This window comes from Ranitomeya variabilis, chromosome 4 (genome assembly GCF_051348905.1).
Source record: "Ranitomeya variabilis isolate aRanVar5 chromosome 4, aRanVar5.hap1, whole genome shotgun sequence".
Classification (NCBI taxonomy): domain Eukaryota; kingdom Metazoa; phylum Chordata; class Amphibia; order Anura; family Dendrobatidae; genus Ranitomeya; species Ranitomeya variabilis.
Window position 1 is genome coordinate 451818264 of NC_135235.1, and position 21512 is coordinate 451839775.

The 21512-nt window shown below is 42.3% G+C and overlaps 1 protein-coding gene across 8 annotated transcripts in view; it reads left to right on the plus strand.

Annotated features, from left to right (window-relative positions):
• The window catches only part of PTPRT (protein tyrosine phosphatase receptor type T), a 469258-nt gene that overhangs the window by 298337 nt on the left and 149409 nt on the right, over window positions 1–21512 (plus strand). For 7 of the 8 annotated variants that reach the window (XM_077251539.1, XM_077251545.1, XM_077251540.1 and 4 more), the window contains exons 8-11: window positions 19870–20166; window positions 20505–20614; window positions 20726–20927; window positions 21046–21148. In XM_077251539.1, the coding sequence (XP_077107654.1) occupies window positions 19870–20166; window positions 20505–20614; window positions 20726–20927; window positions 21046–21148 (712 nt within the window). The remainder of the gene's footprint in view (window positions 1–19869; window positions 20167–20504; window positions 20615–20725; window positions 20928–21045; window positions 21149–21512) is intronic. The other variant, XM_077251541.1, reaches the window with a different exon arrangement.

The following is a 21512-nucleotide window of genomic DNA, read 5'->3' on the forward strand; positions in this document are numbered from 1 at the left end:
TCACTCCTTTTTTTCTTCCCGTCTCTTTCTCCTCACTCTCCCTTCACTGGTGCCTCTCTTTTTTTCGTTCTCTCTCGCAAGTTTAGGATTCGTTGCACGCTCCAAGCTGGACAGGTTTTTTTTTCTTTGCGTATTCGATAGCTCCCACTTCTATGAGTCAGCTCAGAGCTGCGGCCCCATTGTCTGAGGCTGCGAATATGTCATGATGAAAATGTAATCACACTGAAAATAAGACACACAATTTTTCCAGGGACAGAGCAAAATAAATGAAGCAGAAAGTGTATGATAATGTGCGGAAATGACTTGGATCCAACTGCATTCAGTCAGTGTAGATTTAAATAGCGCTATGGCAGGGTTTAGATGTTAACCCCTTTGTCACAATCTGAGATGTCCTAAACATGTGGGGGGATTATAGAGTTGGGTTATTGAGGTTATTGCAAGTGCACACAGCTACATTAATGGTACAATGTAGATTTATATAGTGCCTGCTTTATTTGTGGACAATGAGCAACCCTATTCCCACAGTGCAACTGTTTGTGATGTTCGCATGCATAGATAAGTTTATTCAAGGGGAAATTGATTCATTAGTTTGGGATTTTTTTTGCTGCTCTTTAACCATGTAGACAGAGAAGAGGACAAATATCTAAACATCTAATAGTATGTCTATCTCTGGTAATGATTTATACTCCATTCTCACTAATACATTTTTGATTATTATGTCATACTCATCATAAGCCATAGGATTTTCCAAATAGTGGATAACACGTAGGTCATGTGCATGTGGCGACTTAGACGGTGAATCAATCGACAAATTTTCCCAAAAGAAGCTCCTTCAGGAAAACACTGGAGGTTGTTTCCCTGAAGCAGGTTGGACAGAGATTTTGACTTTTTTTTCCAGCTGCAGCTCCTCTGCTAGCGTTTTTTTTATACCATTATGTCAAATATGAAGAGCAGTTGGATTCCTAGTGGAAGCAGTCCGGAGAATGGGTATGTCACTTCTTTTAACCTCTTCAGGGTTCTCAAATCCTGAAGCAGTTGAAAAGAAGTGACATAACAAAGAACATGCGCATAGCAATGTCATTTTGATGTTGCTGTGCATTATGTTCATTTTATTGAGTACTTTTGCAGTGATATTTTTAGCCAGATTTCGACTGGAATCAACTTGAAAAGACATTGTACAGGTCCTTCTCAAAAAATTAGCATATAGTGTTAAATTTCATTGTTTACCATAATGTAATGATTACAATTAAACTTTCATATATTATAGATTCATTATCCACCAACTGAAATTTGTCAGGTCTTTTATTGTTTTAATACTGATGATTTTGGCATACAACTCCTGATAACCCAAGAAACCTGTCTCAATAAATTAGCATATTTCACCCGTCCAATCAAATAAAAGTGTTTTTTAATAACAAACAAAAAAACCATCAAATAATAATGTTCAGTTATGCACTCAATACTTGGTCGGGAATCCTTTGGCAGAAATGACTGCTTCAATGCGGCGTGGCATGGAGGCAATCAGCCTGTGACACTGCTGAGATGTTATGGAGGCCCAGGATGCTTCAATAGCGGCCTTAAGCTCATCCAGAGTGTTGGGTCTTGCGTCTCTCAACTTTCTCTTCACAATATCCCACAGATTCTCTATGGGGTTCAGGTCAGGAGAGTTGGCAGGCCAATTGAGCACAGTAATACCATGGTCAGTAAACCATTTACCAGTGGTTTTGGCACTGTGAGCAGGTGCCAGGTCGTGCTGAAAAATGAAATCTTCATCTCCATAAAGCATTTCAGCCGATGGAAGCATGAAGTGCTCCAAAATCTCCTGATAGCTAGCTGCATTGACCCTGCCCTTGATGAAACACAGTGGACCAACACCAGCAGCTGACATGGCACCCCACACCATCACTGACTGTGGGTACTTGACACTGGACTTCAGGCATTTTGGCATTTCCTTCTCCCCAGTCTTCCTCCAGACTCTGGCACCTTGATTTCCGAATGACATGCAAAATTTGCTTTCATCAGAAAAAAGTACTTGGGACCACTTAGCAACAGTCCAGTGCTGCTTCTCTGTAGCCCAGGTCAGGCGCTTCTGCCGCTGTTTATGGTTCAAAAGTGGCTTTACTTGGGGAATGCGGCACCTGTAGCCCATTTCCTGCACACGCCTGTGCACGGTGGCTCTGGATGTTTCCACACCAGACTCAGTCCACTGCTTCCTCAGGTTCCCCAAGGTCTGGAATCGGTCCTTCTCCACAATCTTCCTCAGGGTCCGGTCACCTCTTCTCGTTGTACAGCGTTTTCTGCCACATTGTTTCCTTCCAACAGACTTACCATTGAGGTGCCTTGATACAGCACTCTGGGAACAGCCTATTTGTTGAGAAATTTCTTTCTGGGTCTTACCCTCTTGCTTGAGGGTGTCAATGATGGCCTTCTTGACATCTGTCAGGTCGCTAGTCTTACCCATGATGGGGGTTTTGAGTAATGAACCAGGCAGGGAGTTTTTAAAAGCCTCAGGTATCTTTTGCATGTGTTTAGAGTTAATTAGTTGATTCAGAAGATTAGGGTAATAGGTCGTTTAGAGAACCTTTTCTTGATATGCTAATTTATTGAGACAGGTTTTTTGGGTTATCAGGAGTTGTATGCCAAAATCATCAGTATTAAAACAATAAAAGACCTGACAAATTTCAGTTGGTGGATAATGAATCTATAATATATGAAAGTTTAATTGTAATCATTACATTATGGTAAATAATGAAATTTAACACTATATGCTAATTTTTTGAGAAGGACCTGTATTTACATTCTCTAAGGGTATGTTTCCACGTTCAGGATTGCATCAGGATTTGGTCAGGATTTTTCATCAGTTTTTGTAAGCCAAAACCAGGAGTGGAACAATTAGGCCATGTGCACACGTTCAGGATTTTTCACGTTTTTTTCGCGTTTTTTCTCTATAAAAACGTGATAAAAACGCGGAAAAAACGCTAACATATGCCTCCTATTATTTACAGGGTATTCCGCATTTTTTGTGCAAATGTTGCATTTTTTTCCTCGAAAAAATCGCATCGCGGAAAAAAAAGCAACATGTTCATTAAAATTGCGGAGATTCCGCACACCTAGGAGTGCATTGATCTGCTTACTTCCCGCACGGGGCTGTGCACACCATGCGGGAAGTAAGCAGATTATGTGCGGTTGGTACCCAGGGTGGAGGAGAGGAGACTCTCCTCCACGGACTGGGCACCATATAATTGGTAAAAAAAAAGAATTAAAATAAAAAATAGTCATATACTCATCCTCTGATGGCCCCCGGAGTGTTCCCGCCTCTCCGGTGCATGCTGCCGCTTCCGTTCCTTTAGATGGTCTGTGTGAAGGACCTGCGATGACGTTGCGGTCTTGTGATTGGTCACGTGACCGCTCATATGACTGCGACATCATCGAAGGTCCTTCACTCACTGCATTCTTAGGAACGGAGGCTGCCGGTTGCACCGCTGAGGTCCAGGGTCCGTCGGAGGGGTGAGTATATCCATATTTTTTATTTTTATTCTTTATTTTTTACATGAATATGGATCCCAGGGCCTGAAGGAGAGTTTCCTCTCCTTCAGACCCTGGGAACCATCCAGGATAGCTTCCGATATTTGTGTCCCATTGACTTGTATTGGTATCGGGTATCGGCGATATCCGATATTTTTTGGATATCGGCCGATCCAATCCTATACCGATACTTTTGAAAATCGGAAGGTATTGCTCAACACTACTGACCTGCCGTTATGATTCTCCAGGTCATTATGAGTTCATAGACATCAATAAGTATAGGTTCTTTTTTATCTAAGTGGTGAAAAAAATGCCTGTAGCGCCTCCATTTTTCGTGATGTGGCATTGAGTGAAGGCTTATTTTTTGCGCGCCGAGCTGACGTTTTTAATACTATTTTGGTGCAGATACGACATTTTGATCACCTGTTACTGCATTTTAATCCAATGTTGCGGTGACCAAAGAAACGTAATTCTGGCGTTTTGACATCAGGTTAATTCTTTTCTTACATTGAATATTGAAAAATCGGGAGATTCTGAATGTGGCAATACCATATATATGTGTATGTATGATTTTTTTATTGTTTTATTTTGAATGGGGTGAAAGTGGGGTGATTTGGACAATTTTTTATTTTTAATATTTTTATAAACATTTTTTACTTTTTGCATGCTTGAATAGTCTCCACAGGAGACTAGAAGCTGCACTATTTTAATGTCCTCTGCTACACGCAGGTGATGATCAGATCGCCCGTGTATAGCAGAAATTCCCACTTGCTATGAGCGTCAACCACCGGGCGGTGTTCATAGCAATCTGGCTCTGACAACCATAGAGGTCTGCAGGAGACATCTGGTTGTCATAATGACCCACAATCATGTGACGGGGTCACCAATGGGTGGGATTTGTGACGCGATTCCAGTAAGTGCGAGTTAAATGCCGCTGTCAGAGATTGACAGTGGCATTTAACTACTTAACAGCCGTGGGTGGATCGCAATTTCACCCACGGCTGTTGTGGGCACATGTCAGCTGTATAGATCAGCTGTCATGTACCTGAAAAGATGTGGGCTCAGCACCGGAGCCCACACCAAACAGGGGGAGTCCAACGTGGGTGTACTATTACGCCCAATGTCTGAAAGGGGTTAATCGCCCTCGATAGATAATGAGCAAAATAGGCCATCTGCAAATCAATATTGACAATTATGTTGATTTATACCGAAAAAATAACTTAAAAGTGCTATCCACTAAGTGTCTCCCATCTTTCTAACTTGCTGTCCATTGCCTGTTGTCAAGTGCTTTCCATTTCAAGCAACAAACATTGCGACGCAAATTACCTTACAGATCTTTGGCTCCCTGATCTTGCTCTCCTATCTGCATGTAAGCATTGTACCATGCTTTCATTCCCGACAAACAAGGCATTTGAAAATGGCAGACACATAATATGCTGGATAATGAAGGTAGAGAGTTCCATCATCTATAGTGCTGGTGTGACACCCCAGGAGTCTGGTTGTCCCAGTGGTATTGCCTTCCTCTTGGGGAGGGTGCCATGCTTGGAAGCAAGGAAGATCCCTTTAACAGCTAACATGCCCATGCAACACTGTTCTGACTCCAGGCCAGAAGGGGGAGCTCTGATCCAGTTTGTGGGTGGCTTCCCTATATATTCTGGCTGGAGGAGGAGTTAGGAGTTCAGTCTGTCAGAGAGAAGTAAGGAGTGAGGAGTGAAAAGCTGGGGTCATGCAGACACGAGGTTCTGCAGCTCCTGGAAAGAGAAGAGAGGGACAGAGCAGTCTGTGAGAAACTGCAAGGGGAAAAGAGGCAAAGGAGAGGAAAGATACCGGGAGTGGAGCTGCGAGAGGGCTCACTCCAGAATCGGCGCAAGTAACCGGGGTTGTGGGGGTAACTGTATGCCCCACAGCAGAAACCGGCGGGTAGGAGATTTCAAGTCACCTGTCCACCATTACATCCGAAGGCACATCAGCATATAGAGCCTGGAGTTGCCTCAAGTAGGGACACCTGTAAAAAGGATCGAGTTGCCTGCCATACGGATATTGTCCTGCTAATAGGACAGAGAGAGAAAGAGAGGACCTTGTGTGAAGCCTTAGGCAGTAAGGGACTAACACCACAGGGCAGTAAGGAAGGCTTCCAACCCCACCTGGCTAGGGGGATTCTGAATGGCTTCCAGGCTGGCCGGACCTCACCATCACCTGTGATCTTTACCCTGGACTGTGGCTGCATACTACCAGTAAAAGGTAAAGAGACTACAACCTTGTGTCCTCTAATTCTTTCCTGCACTTCACCATCTATAATCCTAACCTACTACACTGGGAGCCCTGGGGACTAAGTTCTACCTGTGGAGAACTATACCACCTCTGCTCCAATACCATCATCCCCAGAGGACCCCTTTAAGCAGCATCAGCCATCCCTGGCCAAATAACACAGGTGGCGTCACAGACACTACTACAATAGACTTTAGTCCTATATACTTTTCCACTTTTATTGGATGACCAGAGCAATGGCCCGGGTCACTGCCACCATGACACATTCCTTTAAGAACCGGCCAGTTTCCGAGTACCCCACGGTCATGGTGGTGACTCCACTGGCAGAATGGAGGTCTAATGGGGTCAGATCAGGAGACCTTGGTGTCCATTCAACTTGACCTCGACAACCAATCCACTTTCCAGGAAACTGTTCATGTAGAAATGCTCGGACCTGACACCCATAGTGTGGTGGTGAACCATCTTGGGTGTCAGGTCCAAGCATTCCTACATGAACAGTTTCCTGGAAAGCGGATTGGTCATCGTGGGCCAGTTGAATGGCCACCAAGGTCTCCCGATCTGACCCCATTAGACTTTTCTCTTTGGGGTCATCTGAATGCAATTGTCTATGCTGTGAAGATACGAAATGTTCAGCATCTGAAACAACGTATACTGGAAGCCTGTGCTAGCATTTCTTTTGCGGTGTTGCTATCAGTGTGTCAAGAGTGGGAGAAGAGGGTTGCATTGACAATCCAACACAATGGGCAGCACTTTGAACACATTTTATAAGTGGTCATAAACTTGTAAATAACTCATGAAAGAATAAAGTTATGTTAAAACCAAGCACACCATTGTTTTTCTTGTGAAATTCTCAATAAGTTTGATATGTCACATGACCCTCTTCAAATTGAAAAAAATAAAGTTGGATCCAAAATGGCCAACTTCAAAATGGCCGCCATGGTCACCACCCATCTTTAAAAGTTTTCCCCCTCCCATATACCATTGTGCCACAAACAGGAAGTTGATATCACCAACCATTCCCATTTTATTTAGGAGTATCCATATAAATGGCCCACCCTGTAGTTGCCTCATTCAGGCAATCCCTTCCTTTTGGAAGGTTTCTTGAAAGTAATCCATTGACAAAGTTTCTCCCCAAAGCTGCAATCTTCAGGGTTACAAAATGGACAGTAAAAGTGTTCATTCTCCCTGTGGCACTGAAACAGGGGAAATAAATTATTGCATAGTGGGAAATAGTATGTGAGAAGGTGAAAGATTTGATTCTTCTCTCTGAATTTCCTAATAGGGAATATAAAATTGTTTTTTTCTAAACTAGAATGAGGTGTATCTACTAGGTGTTGAATATCCTGTAAGTTCTTTCTAACAATATCTGTTCTTCTGACAAAGCTCCATTTTACCACATATTTTCATCCCACTCATTCAACAAACAAAGAATGCCCTAATTACTGCCCACCATTTGTCACCTCTTATGACCTCATTAAATAATTTCACACCCCTTAGGGTTATAGGATGGAGTGTGCTTCATTAGGAGGGATCATGGAGGAGCTTATAAAATATAAATCGGAAAAAAATACAGAAGATCTTGAATATATTTCTAAGTTCAATCATCCGGTACAACATCCACATAGCCGTTACCATGGCAGACACATCTTTTTTCGCAAAAATAGGAAAAATAATGGACATTTTCTATTACTATCCTGGTACAATGATGTTACAGGCTTGTAGGTATACATCATATCCTGCATTCCAAGGAGTAGATTAAAAATTATTTGGAAAGAGGCGGCAGTATCACATTCTGCTCCCAAAATGGATGCTTTCACTGTAGTAGACATGTTCATAAATGCATCAAGCCTAATTTGTGGGAATTTGCAGCATTATTATTAAAGGGAAGGTACCGCGTTTGTAGATCATCAATAAATAATAATAATATTTATTTTTATATAGTGCTAACATATTCCGCAGCGTTTTACAGTTTGCACACATTATCAATGTAAATGACATGTCAATGGCTGTAAACAAATAGAAATAACTCATGAAATAATAAAGTTATGTTAAAACCAAGCACGCCATTGTTTTTGTTGTGAAATTCACAATAAGTTTGATGTGTCACATGACCCTCCTCCCATTGGAAAAAAAAAGTTGGATCTAAAATGGCCAACTTCAAAATGGCCACCATGGTCATCACCCACCTTGAAAAGTTTTTCCCCTCCCATATACTAATGTGCCACAAACAGGAAGTTATCACCAACCATTCCCATTTTATTTAGGTGTATCGATATACATGGCCCTCCCTTAATTTGTTTGATGTTCTCCTGAGAGTAATTAAAAGAAAAAAAAATCCATTTGAAAATGGCGCCTCCTCCAAGATAGCACCCGTGGCACCTGCTCAGTAGCACCTATCGGCGATCTGCACCATCTTGGAGGAAGAAATGTTTTTTCTCTAGCAAGATGGTACTGCCGGGGCTTGCGCAATAGCCACACTTGGATCATTGATAGCTGCTACTGTGCAGTCGCTGCCGGCGCCATTTTCAAATGGATTTTTTATGACTATCAAGAATACAGGAAACAAATTATTATACACACAGTACATATGCAATCAGGCTGTAGCGCAAGTGCCAATGCTGGTGCCTACCTGCAGAAGGGGTTTTCTTTTTTACCTCAAGATAAATATAGGTACAGTATATATGAGAGCACCACATGAAGACCCCCCACAGGCCGCCCCAGAGCACGGGCATATCATTAACTCAAAACTGAAAATAAAGATACACAACAACCACAAGACGGATTTCATCAACCAAGGTATCATTGTAATCAGTATAACGGCGCTGACCTGACACTGTCTGTAGGTTTCTGTGCACAATCCTGCTGAAAGGTTCCCTTTAAACTAGTACACCGTCGCTAATAACGAATATAATACACATTACACATTAAAAGACACTGCAATAATACATGTGTCTTCAAGGGGGAATGTGGGCAGTATGTCCATCTCCTTACACCTACATAGTCACACACTTGTGTCCACTGTACCTACTAGGAGGAAAAAGTGCTGTTATGCTTTGGACAAAACTATTATATAACGTACAAGGTCATTGGTAGCTTTTATGGTTTCCATTGTTTTTATCTATAAATGTGTGGAAAGGCATGAACAATTCTGTATCCTTCATGTACCCTGAAGAATAGATCTAAAGTAATAACCAATTATAGAGGACTCCTTGTATAACTAACGTAAAATAAACTCTTTGTGACCTTGCAGATTATAGTAGTGTTAAATCACATTTAGCAATGAATTAACATGTTTAATTAGGGTTTAGCCTTTTTTGCCAATCAGCCCTTGGGATATGTAGATATCCCTGATTTCTAATTATTTGTACCATACCAGTAAATCATTATTGGTCTGGAACTTCTACAAAAATCCCTTTTTCAAACTGGGACTATATTTATCTACTGTATTCTGTCTTAAGCCCAAGATGAGCAGGACGCAGTCAGTTTAAACTATCCTAAAACAACCTAAAGTGACGTTGTTCCTGGAAATGCATAGGGGGGTGATGGATCATGGTACACTTCTAGATTCTCACCCTCACCCTGTATTTCACACCTAGCAGCATTCCTCCCTGGCTGACTGGCAAGTCATTGGCCGAGTACCAGAGCAAACAACCTGTCAATCAGTCAGAGGAGTGTTCTGCTAGAATAGGAAATCCAGCATAAGGCTATGAAGTTAGAGAGTGCATCATCACGCTTCAATGCACCTCCAGACAAAACTACAAAACGCGATTTCCCACAGCTGGAGCAGTACTTTTGAGGTGGGGACCACAGACCACATTCAGTACCAATGCTTTCTGGCTTATGTTTTGGTCACTTTTGAATGCTGGTTATGCTTTCACACTTGTGATAGCATGAGACGGACTCTGCAACCCACACAAGTGGCTCAGGTAGTGCAGCTCATCCAGGATGGCACATCAATGCGAGCTGTGGCAAGAAGGTTTGCTGTGTCAGCCTAGTGTCCAGAGGCTGGAGGCGCTAGCAGGAAACAGGCCAGTACACCAGGAGATGTGGAGTGGGTCACAGGAGGGCAATAACCCAGCAGCAGGACTGCAACCTTAGCCTTTGTGCAAGGAGGAACAAGCGGAGCACTGCCAGAGCCCTGCAAAATGACCTCTAGCAGGCCACAAATGTGTATGTGTCTGCACAAATGGTTAGAAACCGACTGTTTTAGGATGGTCTGAAGGCCGAACGTCCACAGATGGGGTTGTGCTCACAGCCCAACACCATGCTAGATGCTTGGCATTTGCCACAGAACACCAGGATTGGCAAATTCACCATTGATGCCCTGTGCCCTTCACAGATGAAAACAGGATCACACTGAGCACATGTGACAGACGTGACAGAGTCTACAGACGACCTGGAGAGCGATCTGCTGCCTGCAAAATCCTTCAGCATGACCGGTTTGGCAGTGGGTCAGTAATGGTGTGGGGGTGGCATTTTTTTGGAGGGCTGGTCAGCCCTCCATGTGCTCGCCAGAGGTAGCCTGACTGCCATTAGGTACCGAGATGAGATCCTCAGACCCCTTGTGAGAACATATGCAGGTGCCGTAGGCCCTGGGTTGCTTCTGATGCATGACAATTCTAGGCCTCATGTGGCTGAAGTGTGTCAGCAGTTCCTGTATGATGAAGGCATTGATGCTAAGGACTGGCCTACCCGTCCACCAGCCCTGAATCCAATCTAACACATCTGGGACATCATGTCTCGTTCCATCCACCAACGCCACATTGCACCACAGACTGTCCAGGAGTTGACTGATGCTTTATTTCAGGTCTGAAAGGAGATCCCTCAGGATAACATTCACCTCCTCATTAGGAGCATGCCTAGAGATTGTAGGGAGATCATACGGACACGTGGAGGCCACACACACTACTAAGCATCATTTCCTTGTCTTGAGGCATTTCCACTGAAGTTGGATTAGCCTGTAACTTCATTTTCCACTTTGATTTTGAGCATCATTCCAACTCCAGACCTCCGTGGGAAATTAGTTGTGATTTACGTTGATCATTTTTAGGTTTTATTGTTCTCAACACATTCCACTATGTAATGAATAAAGATTTACAAGTGGAATATTTCATTCAGTGACATCTAGGACATGGGATTTTATTGTACCCTTTATTTTTTTGAGCAGTGTATAAGCCCTTATTTACATCAAACTAGAAAATCGCCTAGAAGACCTCTTTAATAGGGTTACCTTCACACAGAGTTTTACGATTTTGTTGGCATTGTTACGAGAATTTTTTTTTTACAAAAATACAGTGGACAGATTACTTTAAAGTCTGCTGCACAATATTATAAATTCTACATATACAGCCACTTTCATTTTTGTCTTTTTTTCTAGCCTTTATAGAATTAATTGTGTTTTTTCCCTTATGGGTTTCCCACTGGCTTCAAACATCTGAAATAAAGCACATGTACAAATTGTTACAAAATAAAATATATATATAAATAAATAACACCACATAGCAATAATATAAAATTATTCAGTTCTTTATAAGTCTTTAAGAAACCTTAAAAAAAAATTGAATCCCTTAGGTTGAAATCATCGCACTTATTTTTACGGAACTATTTTATTCAATATTTTGAGTAGAAGCCATGAGTGAATCCAAAAAGAAGAGAAATTATAAAAGAAAGCCTGATACCGCTTCTCTACTTTGTTCCCACGCTTGCGTTTGACTTAAGAAACAGCATCAAAAACTGCCACAAAAACTGAAAATGTGATTCCAGTGTAACTCAGCTTGAACCTGGAAGTCCAGTAGGAATTCTTGATCTTGTGTAGACGTTTTGAGACCCCACCAAGTGTATTGACTTTGTTGACTGGTAAGCTTGAGCGTATAGATCAGACAGGCAGCTAATGATATATGTGGATCTCTAAGGATGTTTGACAGTCTGTGTACCTGCTCCAGCTGCTGCTGTCACCAAAAGCAATAAATAAAATAATATTCTGTTGGTGAATAATAATCAGTGAATGTTTTTTTCGGTAGTCTTTCATAAAAGAAATACACTCCAACAATTACATTATTTGTGAAAATGAGGAGATATCCTACAGGTGCACAACTTTCTGTCTGTCATTGGCAATAAGTGGCGCAATTTATTTCAATCTGTGGTTCATTTGCAGAAAAATAGTCAAATGATTATATCTGGAGGCCATGAATTTGCCAGATATAATAACTGTTCAAATAATCACTTTGCTGAAAAATCAGATATCAGTCAATGTCATAATCCATGTGATTTGCAACCATTTGGTTTGCAGTATATCTATAGCAGCTCTGAAAAGGTTAAAAGGAGAATTACATAGTCTTCAGTGGGTTGAATGATCTGCAACTCATAGCTTAGCGATAAGGACAAGCATTGTGTCCTGGGGCCTAAGTGACAGCACAAGTGTCAGATCCTGGCAGAAGAGCAAGACACCAAACTACATGAGTGACATGGGCAGTCTGACACATCTCATGGGGGGAGCGGGCACCAGCCGTAAGCCCCCTACTGCATGATAACAACCATGTAGCCTGTCATTTAGTTCTAACACAGGAAAGGATGACATAGAATAGAGGTAGCAGATGATTGAGTGTGAGTTATTTTAGGCACAAGGTAATAAAAGATCATAATAAGAGAGTGGTGAACAGCTCTGGTGAAGAAAAAGAGAAAGCTGCCATAGATTAATGATTTCACTATGTAAAGCGGAGAGAGCAAATTTTACAGAAGAAAAACTGCATTCTACCTGTCATGGTCAACATTATTGGTACCACTGATTATTGCAAAGTGCAAAATGGCTCCTACAATAATAGAGCCAATTCCTCAAAGCTTTATGGTCAAAAACAGTACCTAAGCCTTTAAAAAGTCTGAAAATTTTTGCACATCATAAAAGTTCTGTGACTTTTGCCATGTTTTTCGCCAGTTTGAAGATGCTCCTCTAAAATTGGTGGAACTGGGGAGGAGCCGGGGTGGAACGGGACATGGCTATGCCCACCTATCAAATTAAAAAGAAATGTTTCTCATGCCAGAAATGCTACAGTAATATGTTCCAATTTCATCAATGGTGTGTGCCTCTTTATGAATTTGGTGCATCCTACTTCAGTGAGTCCATCATTAAGACTGTCATGCACAATGCAAGTCTTAATGGGGTTGTGCCACAAACAAGGAGCATTTTAATCAATCTGGGAATATTAGAAGTTACACAATTAGATGTGTTAAAAAAAGTTCCTATGCTGAGATAATCTTATACATGTGCCCCTGATATCTACTATTATTTGCTGTGTCAAACCAAGCAGAGCTGCTCCAGTTCATTTGGAACACATAACTACAGCTTCTGGTCCATCAGTTATAATAAAAAAGTATACAGATGCAACAGAAGGGACTTGCAGCTGCTGCTTTCTGAAGTAACAAATTTCACTGCCTTTTTTTATCACAGGAGCAAGTGTTTCTGCACTGTCTCCAGCCTTCTAAACTCATCATAAATAAAGTCATGACATACTGCATGAGCCACTGGAGCTCCTACATCACTGACTTGATTTATGATAAGCTCAGAGGGCTGGAGATGGAGCAGAAATACAAACTCCAGTTATAAAACAGGCAGAGAAACATGTTGCCTCAGAAGGCAAAAGCTGCAAGTTCTTGCCGGGTCATCAATATATTCGGTTATCATAATAAATAACTTATGGTATCTCCTATGGTCAGGAGCTTTGGTATGTGCTGACTCTGAACTGGAGCAGCTCTGCATGGTTCGACACAGCAAGTAGTATAAGTAGGGGCACATTTATAGATTTATCACTCTACAGGAACATTTTTTAAACAAATCCAATAGTGGAACTTATTATTATTTCAAGACCTGTTGATTATTAAGATTTGGAAGATTTGTGAATATCCCTCACTCTGCCGATTATGGAATACGTCAATTCACAGGATATTATTGAATTTTTATTGAATGCATTTCAAAGTGTCGAGCACTTCTTCCTCAGGAAACAACCACTTTCCTGAATAAGAATTGCTTAGCACTTTGAAAGAGGTTGAATAAAAACAAATTCAATAATATCCTGTGAATTGACGTCTTCAATAACGAGAAGTGTGGGGGTATTCACAAATCTTTATTTTCATCAGTTTTGATTAACCTGTATATCCGCAGTAGCTGAATATCAACTTAATACACATTTAATGAATTATAACTATCTATTGTTTATCAGATAAGACTACTTTCTCCCAGCATTTTATTTAAGATCTGTTGATTAAAATGTACTTTGTTTGAGGAACAACCCCTTTAATTAATCAGTCCCAATGCGTTCAGTGAGATAGTTTGATATATTAAAACTCATATATTTCATACAGAAAAGCAGAAAACTCAGAAATACCGGAATACAAATTTAGCCTTAAAAAAGAAACAAAATTCAAAATAATGCCAAGACGCAGATGAATGGCCCTGTTTGTTCAGTCTGAAATAAAGAACAAAATAAGACTAACCTGTGATTAATTAGAAATTAGATGCACCATTCCCAAAAGCTCACATGGCTTTAATTAGCCTGTGATTTGTGGCTTTAATGCTTAAAAGGACTAGATTTTCTGTTCTTTGATTACAATGGCAAAGTCAAGAGAGCTGTCTAGGCAGACTATAATGCTATCATTAAGCCCAAACAGTTTAAAGGGTGCAGAGTATCTCCAGACATCTTGGCTTGCTGGCTTAAACAGTTCGAAATGTTATCAAGAACCTTCCAGGATATGGTGAAACGTGGAAAATTAATGAGAGAACCTTCCTTATGAAATTTGGGTTTAAATGTAGTAAAGAAACTACATTAAAGTAATTCAGGCTCTGCTGTAAATATCTAGAGTAATGGTTTCTACCTGCACCATACACAGGCCAAAATATAAAACAGAGCTCTATAGGCGAAGGCAAAGAAAAAAATAGGCTATAAAAAAGTGTTTGAGCTTTGCCAAATATTACATAGACGAACTACAATCTTTACAGGATATTGTTTTGTGCACAAATGAAGCCAAATTTCTGGCAATGAATATCTATGATACATTTAAAAAGGAAATAAAAAGTTTACAAAAAAAAATCTGCACCCTACCTACAGTGAAACATAGTGGAGGATCCAAAATCTTGTGGGGTTGCTTTGCTGGAGGCAGTGAATGTGTTATAGAAACCATGAAAGCAGAGAATTATCAGAGCATTTTAAATTACAATGTGCTCCCAAGTGTAAACAAAATAGGTTTAAGTAGAACAAAATGGGTCGACCTTGTTGATTTGCAGCTTAATTTCGCCCCTTCTGATGACATAGCCTAAGTACTTGTCCTCTTCCTTCCCTATGGCACATTTTTTCAGATTTATCTTGTACCCCGCATTTCTTAAAGCATCCAGAACTACCTGTGCCTTTGGCAGATGTCTAGCCCAGTCAGGGCTAAAGACCATTATGTCATCGAGGTATGATGCAGCATACTTCTTATGTGGATCCAGGATGCGATCCATCATCCTCTGGAAGGTGGCCGGGACGCTCTGCAGACCGAAGGGCATCTTAGTGTATTGAAAACACCAATCAGATGTCGAGAAGTCTGTCTTCTCCTTGGCACTCTGGGACACAGGGATCTGCCAATAGCCCTTCATCAGGTCAGAGTGGTAAAATACCTTGCGGGTCCAAGTCTCTCAATGAGTTCGTCCACACAAGGCATCGGGTAAGCATCAAAACTAGAGACTTCGTTCAGCTTGCGGTAGTCATTGCAAAACCGCCACTCACCGTCAGGTTTCGGTACGAGGACAAAGGGACTCGACCATCCACTTTTCAACTCCTCTATCACCCTGAGGTCTAGCATCCTCTTCACCTCATTGGATATCACCTCTCTCCATGCTTCTATAGGGCTTGAGGTTCACCCTTACGTGCGGTTCTGTCAGCATATCATGCTTGACCACCTGCGTATACCCCGGCAACTCTGAGATTAGGTCCCGGTTCCGCTGTAACATCTCCCAACATTGTTGACTCTGGGTCGTCGTCAGAGTCTCTGCAATGGTGACATCATCCATGGTGACTTTGGTACTGGATCCCAGGCAAGGGGTGTCCAGCGATTCTCAGTCTCTCCAGGGTTTTAGCAAGTTTACATGACAGACCTGGTGCAGCTTCCTTCATCCCAGCTGGTGTAACTTGTAATTAACTTAACCTAGTTTTTCCACCACCTCTTATGGGCCTTGCCACTTGGCAAGGAATTTGCTCTCCACTGTGGGGATAAGTACTAGCACCCAGTCCCTTAGCTGGAACTGCCTCAGCATCGCTGATCGGTTATACACCCTTGCCTTTGCCTCCTGTGCCTGGAGAAGATGCTCCTTCACAATAGGCATCACTTTTGCCATTATCACCTGCAGCTGGGCGACATGCTCTATGATGCTCCGATGTGGCGTGACCTCAGCTTCCCATGTTTCCTTGGTGATGTCCAGGAGCCCTCGTGGATGTCGACCATACAGGAGCTCGAACGGCGAGATGCCAGTAGAGGCCTGAGGATCTTGCCTGATGGAGAAGAGCAGAAAAGGAAGCAGGTAGTCCCAGTCTCGACCGTCCTTCTCAATTACCTTTTTGAGCATGGATTTCAAGGTTTTATTGAAGCGCTCTACTAGGCTGTTGGTCCATGTATAGTACACTGAGGTTCGCAGCTGGGAAATCTGGAGGACCCTACAGAGTTCTTTCATAACCTTGCTCATGAAGAGGGTTTCCTGGTTTGTCAGAATCTCCTTCGGCAGGCTCATCCTAGCAAAAATATGGACATATTCCTGTTCAATACTCTTAACCAAAGAGTTCCTTAGGGGTACTGTTTCAGGGTACAGGGTCGCATAGTCCATTACCACTAGGATAAATAGGTGCCCTCGTGCAGACTTAACTAACAGACCTATTAGGCAAGTTGCTCAAAGGGGATCTCTATTACCAGTAACGGGACTAGAGGACTTTGGAAGTGCGCAGAAGGAAGCGGGTATCTGGCAGGTGGGCAGGACCTACAATAATTCAGGATCTCCCGATAACATCCCAGCCAATAGAACCTCTGCAGTTTTCTCTCCTGCATTTTTCCACCACCTCCAGATGTCCCCCAAAAACATGGGAATGGGCCATGTCTAGAATCCTCCGCCGATATGGCCCTGGAACCTACAGCTGCTCCACTATTTCACCTCCCCTCAGTGTAGTCACTCTATACAGTAATTTGTTATTGACTGCAAAGTGTGGGTACCTGGTGTAGGCCCCTGGCTCTTGAGCAACCCCATCAATCACAGACACATTTTTAAAGGCCCCTTTTAGGGAAAGATCCCATATTTGAGCAGTCTCAAAATTTTCCCCAGAAACCCCCAGCTCAGGAACCTCAGCCTCACTGATCACTATTTCATCCTCATCACCAGCTAGGACACACAAGGGGAACTCCTCCACCTCTGAAGGGGATTCTTCAGGGTGATGCTGGCTGGCTCCTGCCTGAGCCACTAAGCAACCCTATATTTCCCCACAAGTCCCAGAAAAGGCTCAAGTTCTGCCCAATTATCACGGGGTGTAGTAAGTCTCTGACTACCTCGACCTCATGGAACTCCATACCATGGCTCATTTTAACCTACATTCTGGCAACCGGATAATCTTTGGCATCCCCGTGGATAAAGCATATGCCTACATATTTCCCTGGGATCAACTGATGGGGAAGTGTGGCCCTTATCAAGGTCACCAAACTCCCGGAGTCTAAGAGTCCTGATACCAGTACTATGTTTTTGGTCACGGGGCATGACTGTGGCCCCTCTCTGGGCTGATAGTCCACACTGCAGGCTGGGTAGGCATAATATGAGCAGCGCCTGCCCAGGCTACAACCCATCTGCTTGACAGACATAGGACAATGGGACACTATGTGTCCAGGACTGTGATACCTCCAGCAGATCAGGTCTTTACCAGCAGCCTTTGGTAGCCCCTCAGTGGCTCCTTGGGACCTCAAACTCCCCCCAGTGGTGGCTCTGCTACCCCTTTTTTGAGACTCGTGCTCCCACTGGGTATCCCAATATGGAGATGTACACCCCTGGCTTCCTCAGGGACCTCTCACCTGGCACCTGGTACTTTTCTACAAAGCCCATCAGGTCATCCTCATTCTGGGGGTCTCAATGGGCAACCCAGATCTGCATCGGCCTAGGGAGAGAGTAAAGAAAAGAAGTAAAGAATAAATCTGTCTATGATGACCCACTCAACCATCTGGGCTGGTGTGGAGGACTCCGGCTGCAACCATTTTTAGACCAAATGCAACAATTCAAACACTTATGAGCGGGAAGGTTTGTCACCACAATATGCCCAGTGATGAATCCTTTGGGCTCTGACAGACATATTGACCCTTGAGCATGCCAATATCTCCATTTTCAACTTAGCATATTCCTAGGTATCCTGCAAGACCAAGTCAAAATAGGCTTTCTGGGGTTCACCTGTCAGATAGGGGGCCAGCACTCCACCCACTACTTCAGGGGCAGCCTCTCCGGCTCTGCAACCCATTAGACAACAGTCAAAAATGCCTCTATATTATCCCCTGGGGTCATCTTTTGCATGGCTCGTCTCACCGCTTTGCGGATGCAGGAGTCATCACCTTGACATGGGGGAGGGGCAGTTTCTCTGCTGCAAACCTTTCCCATCAGTAGTTCCATCTGTCTTTGCTGTTGTAACTGTTGCATTAGGAGTTCATTAGTCTCCTGCTGTATCTAGTGCTGTTGCTGCTGGCTCATGATCAGGTGCTGGAGTAGCTCGTCCATTTTGTCCGACCGCTGTTCCAACTCCATAGCTGCTTTAACCTAGGAGATATGATTTGTCCACCGCTGCTACATGTGTTCCTGGAACATTTGCCTGCATCCAAAACACTACTTGTAGAAAGTTCGTTTACTTATCTGCTCCTTAAGGTAGACACAGGCACATGTGGGGTTAAAGTCTCTGGGTAGTTTATTGTATCATAAACCCAAAACAGTGAAAGAAAAACAGCCTTTCTGTCTCAAAAGGAAATAAGAAGTTCATAAACAGTCCTGCCCAGCACTTCTGGGCAAACACATATGGCAGCTCTCACACAAGTGTCAGCCTAGAGGCTTTCTTGCTTCTAAACAACACAGACCAAAGGAAAAAAACTGGCTGGACATTTATTTCCCCAGCCACACCCTTGAGGTGGAGATATGGTGAGTAGGCGTCCCGCCCTTCTTTTACCTACTCACCTAAAAACCCACCCATATCAATGGCCACTTAACTCCTTCAGCACATATCATGCTGAAAAGAAACCTATGGGTTTTGAGATCAAGGAGAAAAGCAGTCTCTGTGACACATATCTCCCCTCACATACCGTGCCACTTACCCTGTCACAGAAGCTATAGGTGTCTATAGACATAAAAGTTATTTTGTCAGTCTGGCCAGGGTTTTGTAGTCAATAGCAATCTGATATAGATGACAAAAATCAATATTAGTTATATTACTGCCAGTTGTAATCACTGGGATTGTTCTGTTTCACAGCAATGTATTTAGAAAGTTTCATTTAGTGCAATTCTTTACATATTATATACTTTGCTTATTGTTTCAATATCTCTGCTTGGTATTGGGGAACAGACACATTCTAATTTATAGCCACAGAACAAAAAACTTTGCCTGATCTTGTACAACTGGCACATGTTTGATAGACATGAGACCAGCAGCTAGGTCAATTTTTCAGCAGTGGTCCACTCTACAGGAAAGAGTGGTCCACTCTACTGCACCTTCGTAAACAGTAAAAAAAATCTGATTATGCCGTATACACATGCGTTTATGCGTTTAATTCGGACTAAGGTCAAAAATACATTTTTGTCAGATGAATGGGGGCCTACTACTAGGTTTGGTGCATCCATCAAGGTGTTTTTGCAGCGTATAAGCAAAGTAGATGTAATATGATCCAAATGATAATTAAACCCAATAAATGCTCAGTCCTAATTTTGACTCTGTTCTGAGTTCAGATCCTTTTCCCACATAGCTCTTAAGGTCATAAAACTGATATCTGAAAATATTTTCCCATTGTTGGATACTTATATACTGTATGTCAAATGTTTTTTCTTCACAGAGCCTGTGCACGGACCACAAAATGTGGAACTAGTGGACATCAGGGCTCGCCAGCTAACTCTGCAATGGGAACCTTTTGGCTACACTGTAACCCGATGTCATAGTTATAATTTAACACTACATTATAGCTACCAACTAGGAGAGGAACGAGTGGAAACAGAAGAGCTGATTCTGACATCAAGTCATTACACCTTGAGGGGTCTACGTCCTCATACCGCCGTGTACCTGAAGCTTGCACTCAGCAACCCTGAGGGGAGAATGGAGAGCGGAGAGGTTGTAGTACACACTGAGGAGGATGGTAAGTAGTAGCCATAATGAAAGTTTATTGTTGACCCATTGATTGTTGTTTATCATGTTTGTAACTTGTAGTCATTTACAGATGTGTGAATAGTCAGGGTGTAACCTGTCCAGCCACATGGGGGCAAGCAGCAGCAAAAAAAAATGTAAATGACACATAAAGGGGTGCATCATAATGAAATATTGGACTCTAAAGAGGCCCATACACTGTTCTCAAGTAGAGGTCCTCTTCTGTCTGTTTCCACCTCTGTAAAATGTATATTGCAAAGATCTATTGGAAATGTATAATTGATAGATATTTAACTAGTAGTTAGTAACAGATACTATCTGACTTTTCAGTGCCTGGCCCCATTCCTTTGGAGTCCATACAGGGGGGACCTTTTGAGGAAAAGATTTACCTACAGTGGAAAGCTCCCAATGAGACCAATGGGGTCATCTCAATGTATGAGGTACAAAGAGAGTGGCTTTTGCCTACAGTTCTACAATTCTCAGTTTGACTGTATTTGCAGGATGCTTATGTGCTGTAACCATGTCTACTGTAATGCATCTTCTTCCCTCAGATCTCATACAAGGCTGTAGGTTCTCTAGATCCAAGTGCAGAGCTGGCAAATCAAAAAGGTCGGATCTTTAAACTACGCAATGAGACTCATCATCTGTTTGTTGGATTGTACCCTGGCTCCACCTACTCATTCACTATAAGAGCGAGTACTAGCAAGGGCTTTGGACCACCTGTCACAACCCGCATAGCTACAAAAATTGCAGGTTTCATAGTATTTTCTTTGATCCACTTTTCCTGTATTCTTTGTTAACTTTTACTGTCTTTGTTCTTTGCAAAATGTCTACTTTTCTGACAAATGCTCTCTGTAACCTGCCCTCACAGCTCCTTCTCTCACTGATTCAGAAGCTGAGGCCCCTTTGAATGAAACAGAAACCACAATTACAGTGTGGTTGAAACCAGCACAGTCCCGGGGGGCTCCTGTGAGGTAAATACTTATGACTAGCGGCAAACTAAAACCCAAGAATCTAAAAACCTTTGTTTAAACTGAACTAATAATAAAAAGGCAGACACCATAAAGCTGGTATCATGGCTTTATTGAACAAAATACAATTTTGTCTAAATTACTTTTATAGTTGCAATCAAAATTATTCAACCCCTATTGTAAATTAGATGAGCAATATCTACAATTTTTTCAATAAACCAACTAACTGATATGACTTGTGGTTTCTACAAATTCAACACAAAATGCCAGTCTCATGGACTCCACTGTCTCAGAATTATTCATCCCCCTCATGAGAAGTATCTATAGTACTCAGTAGAGGACTCTTTAGCTGTTATGACCTGCTGCA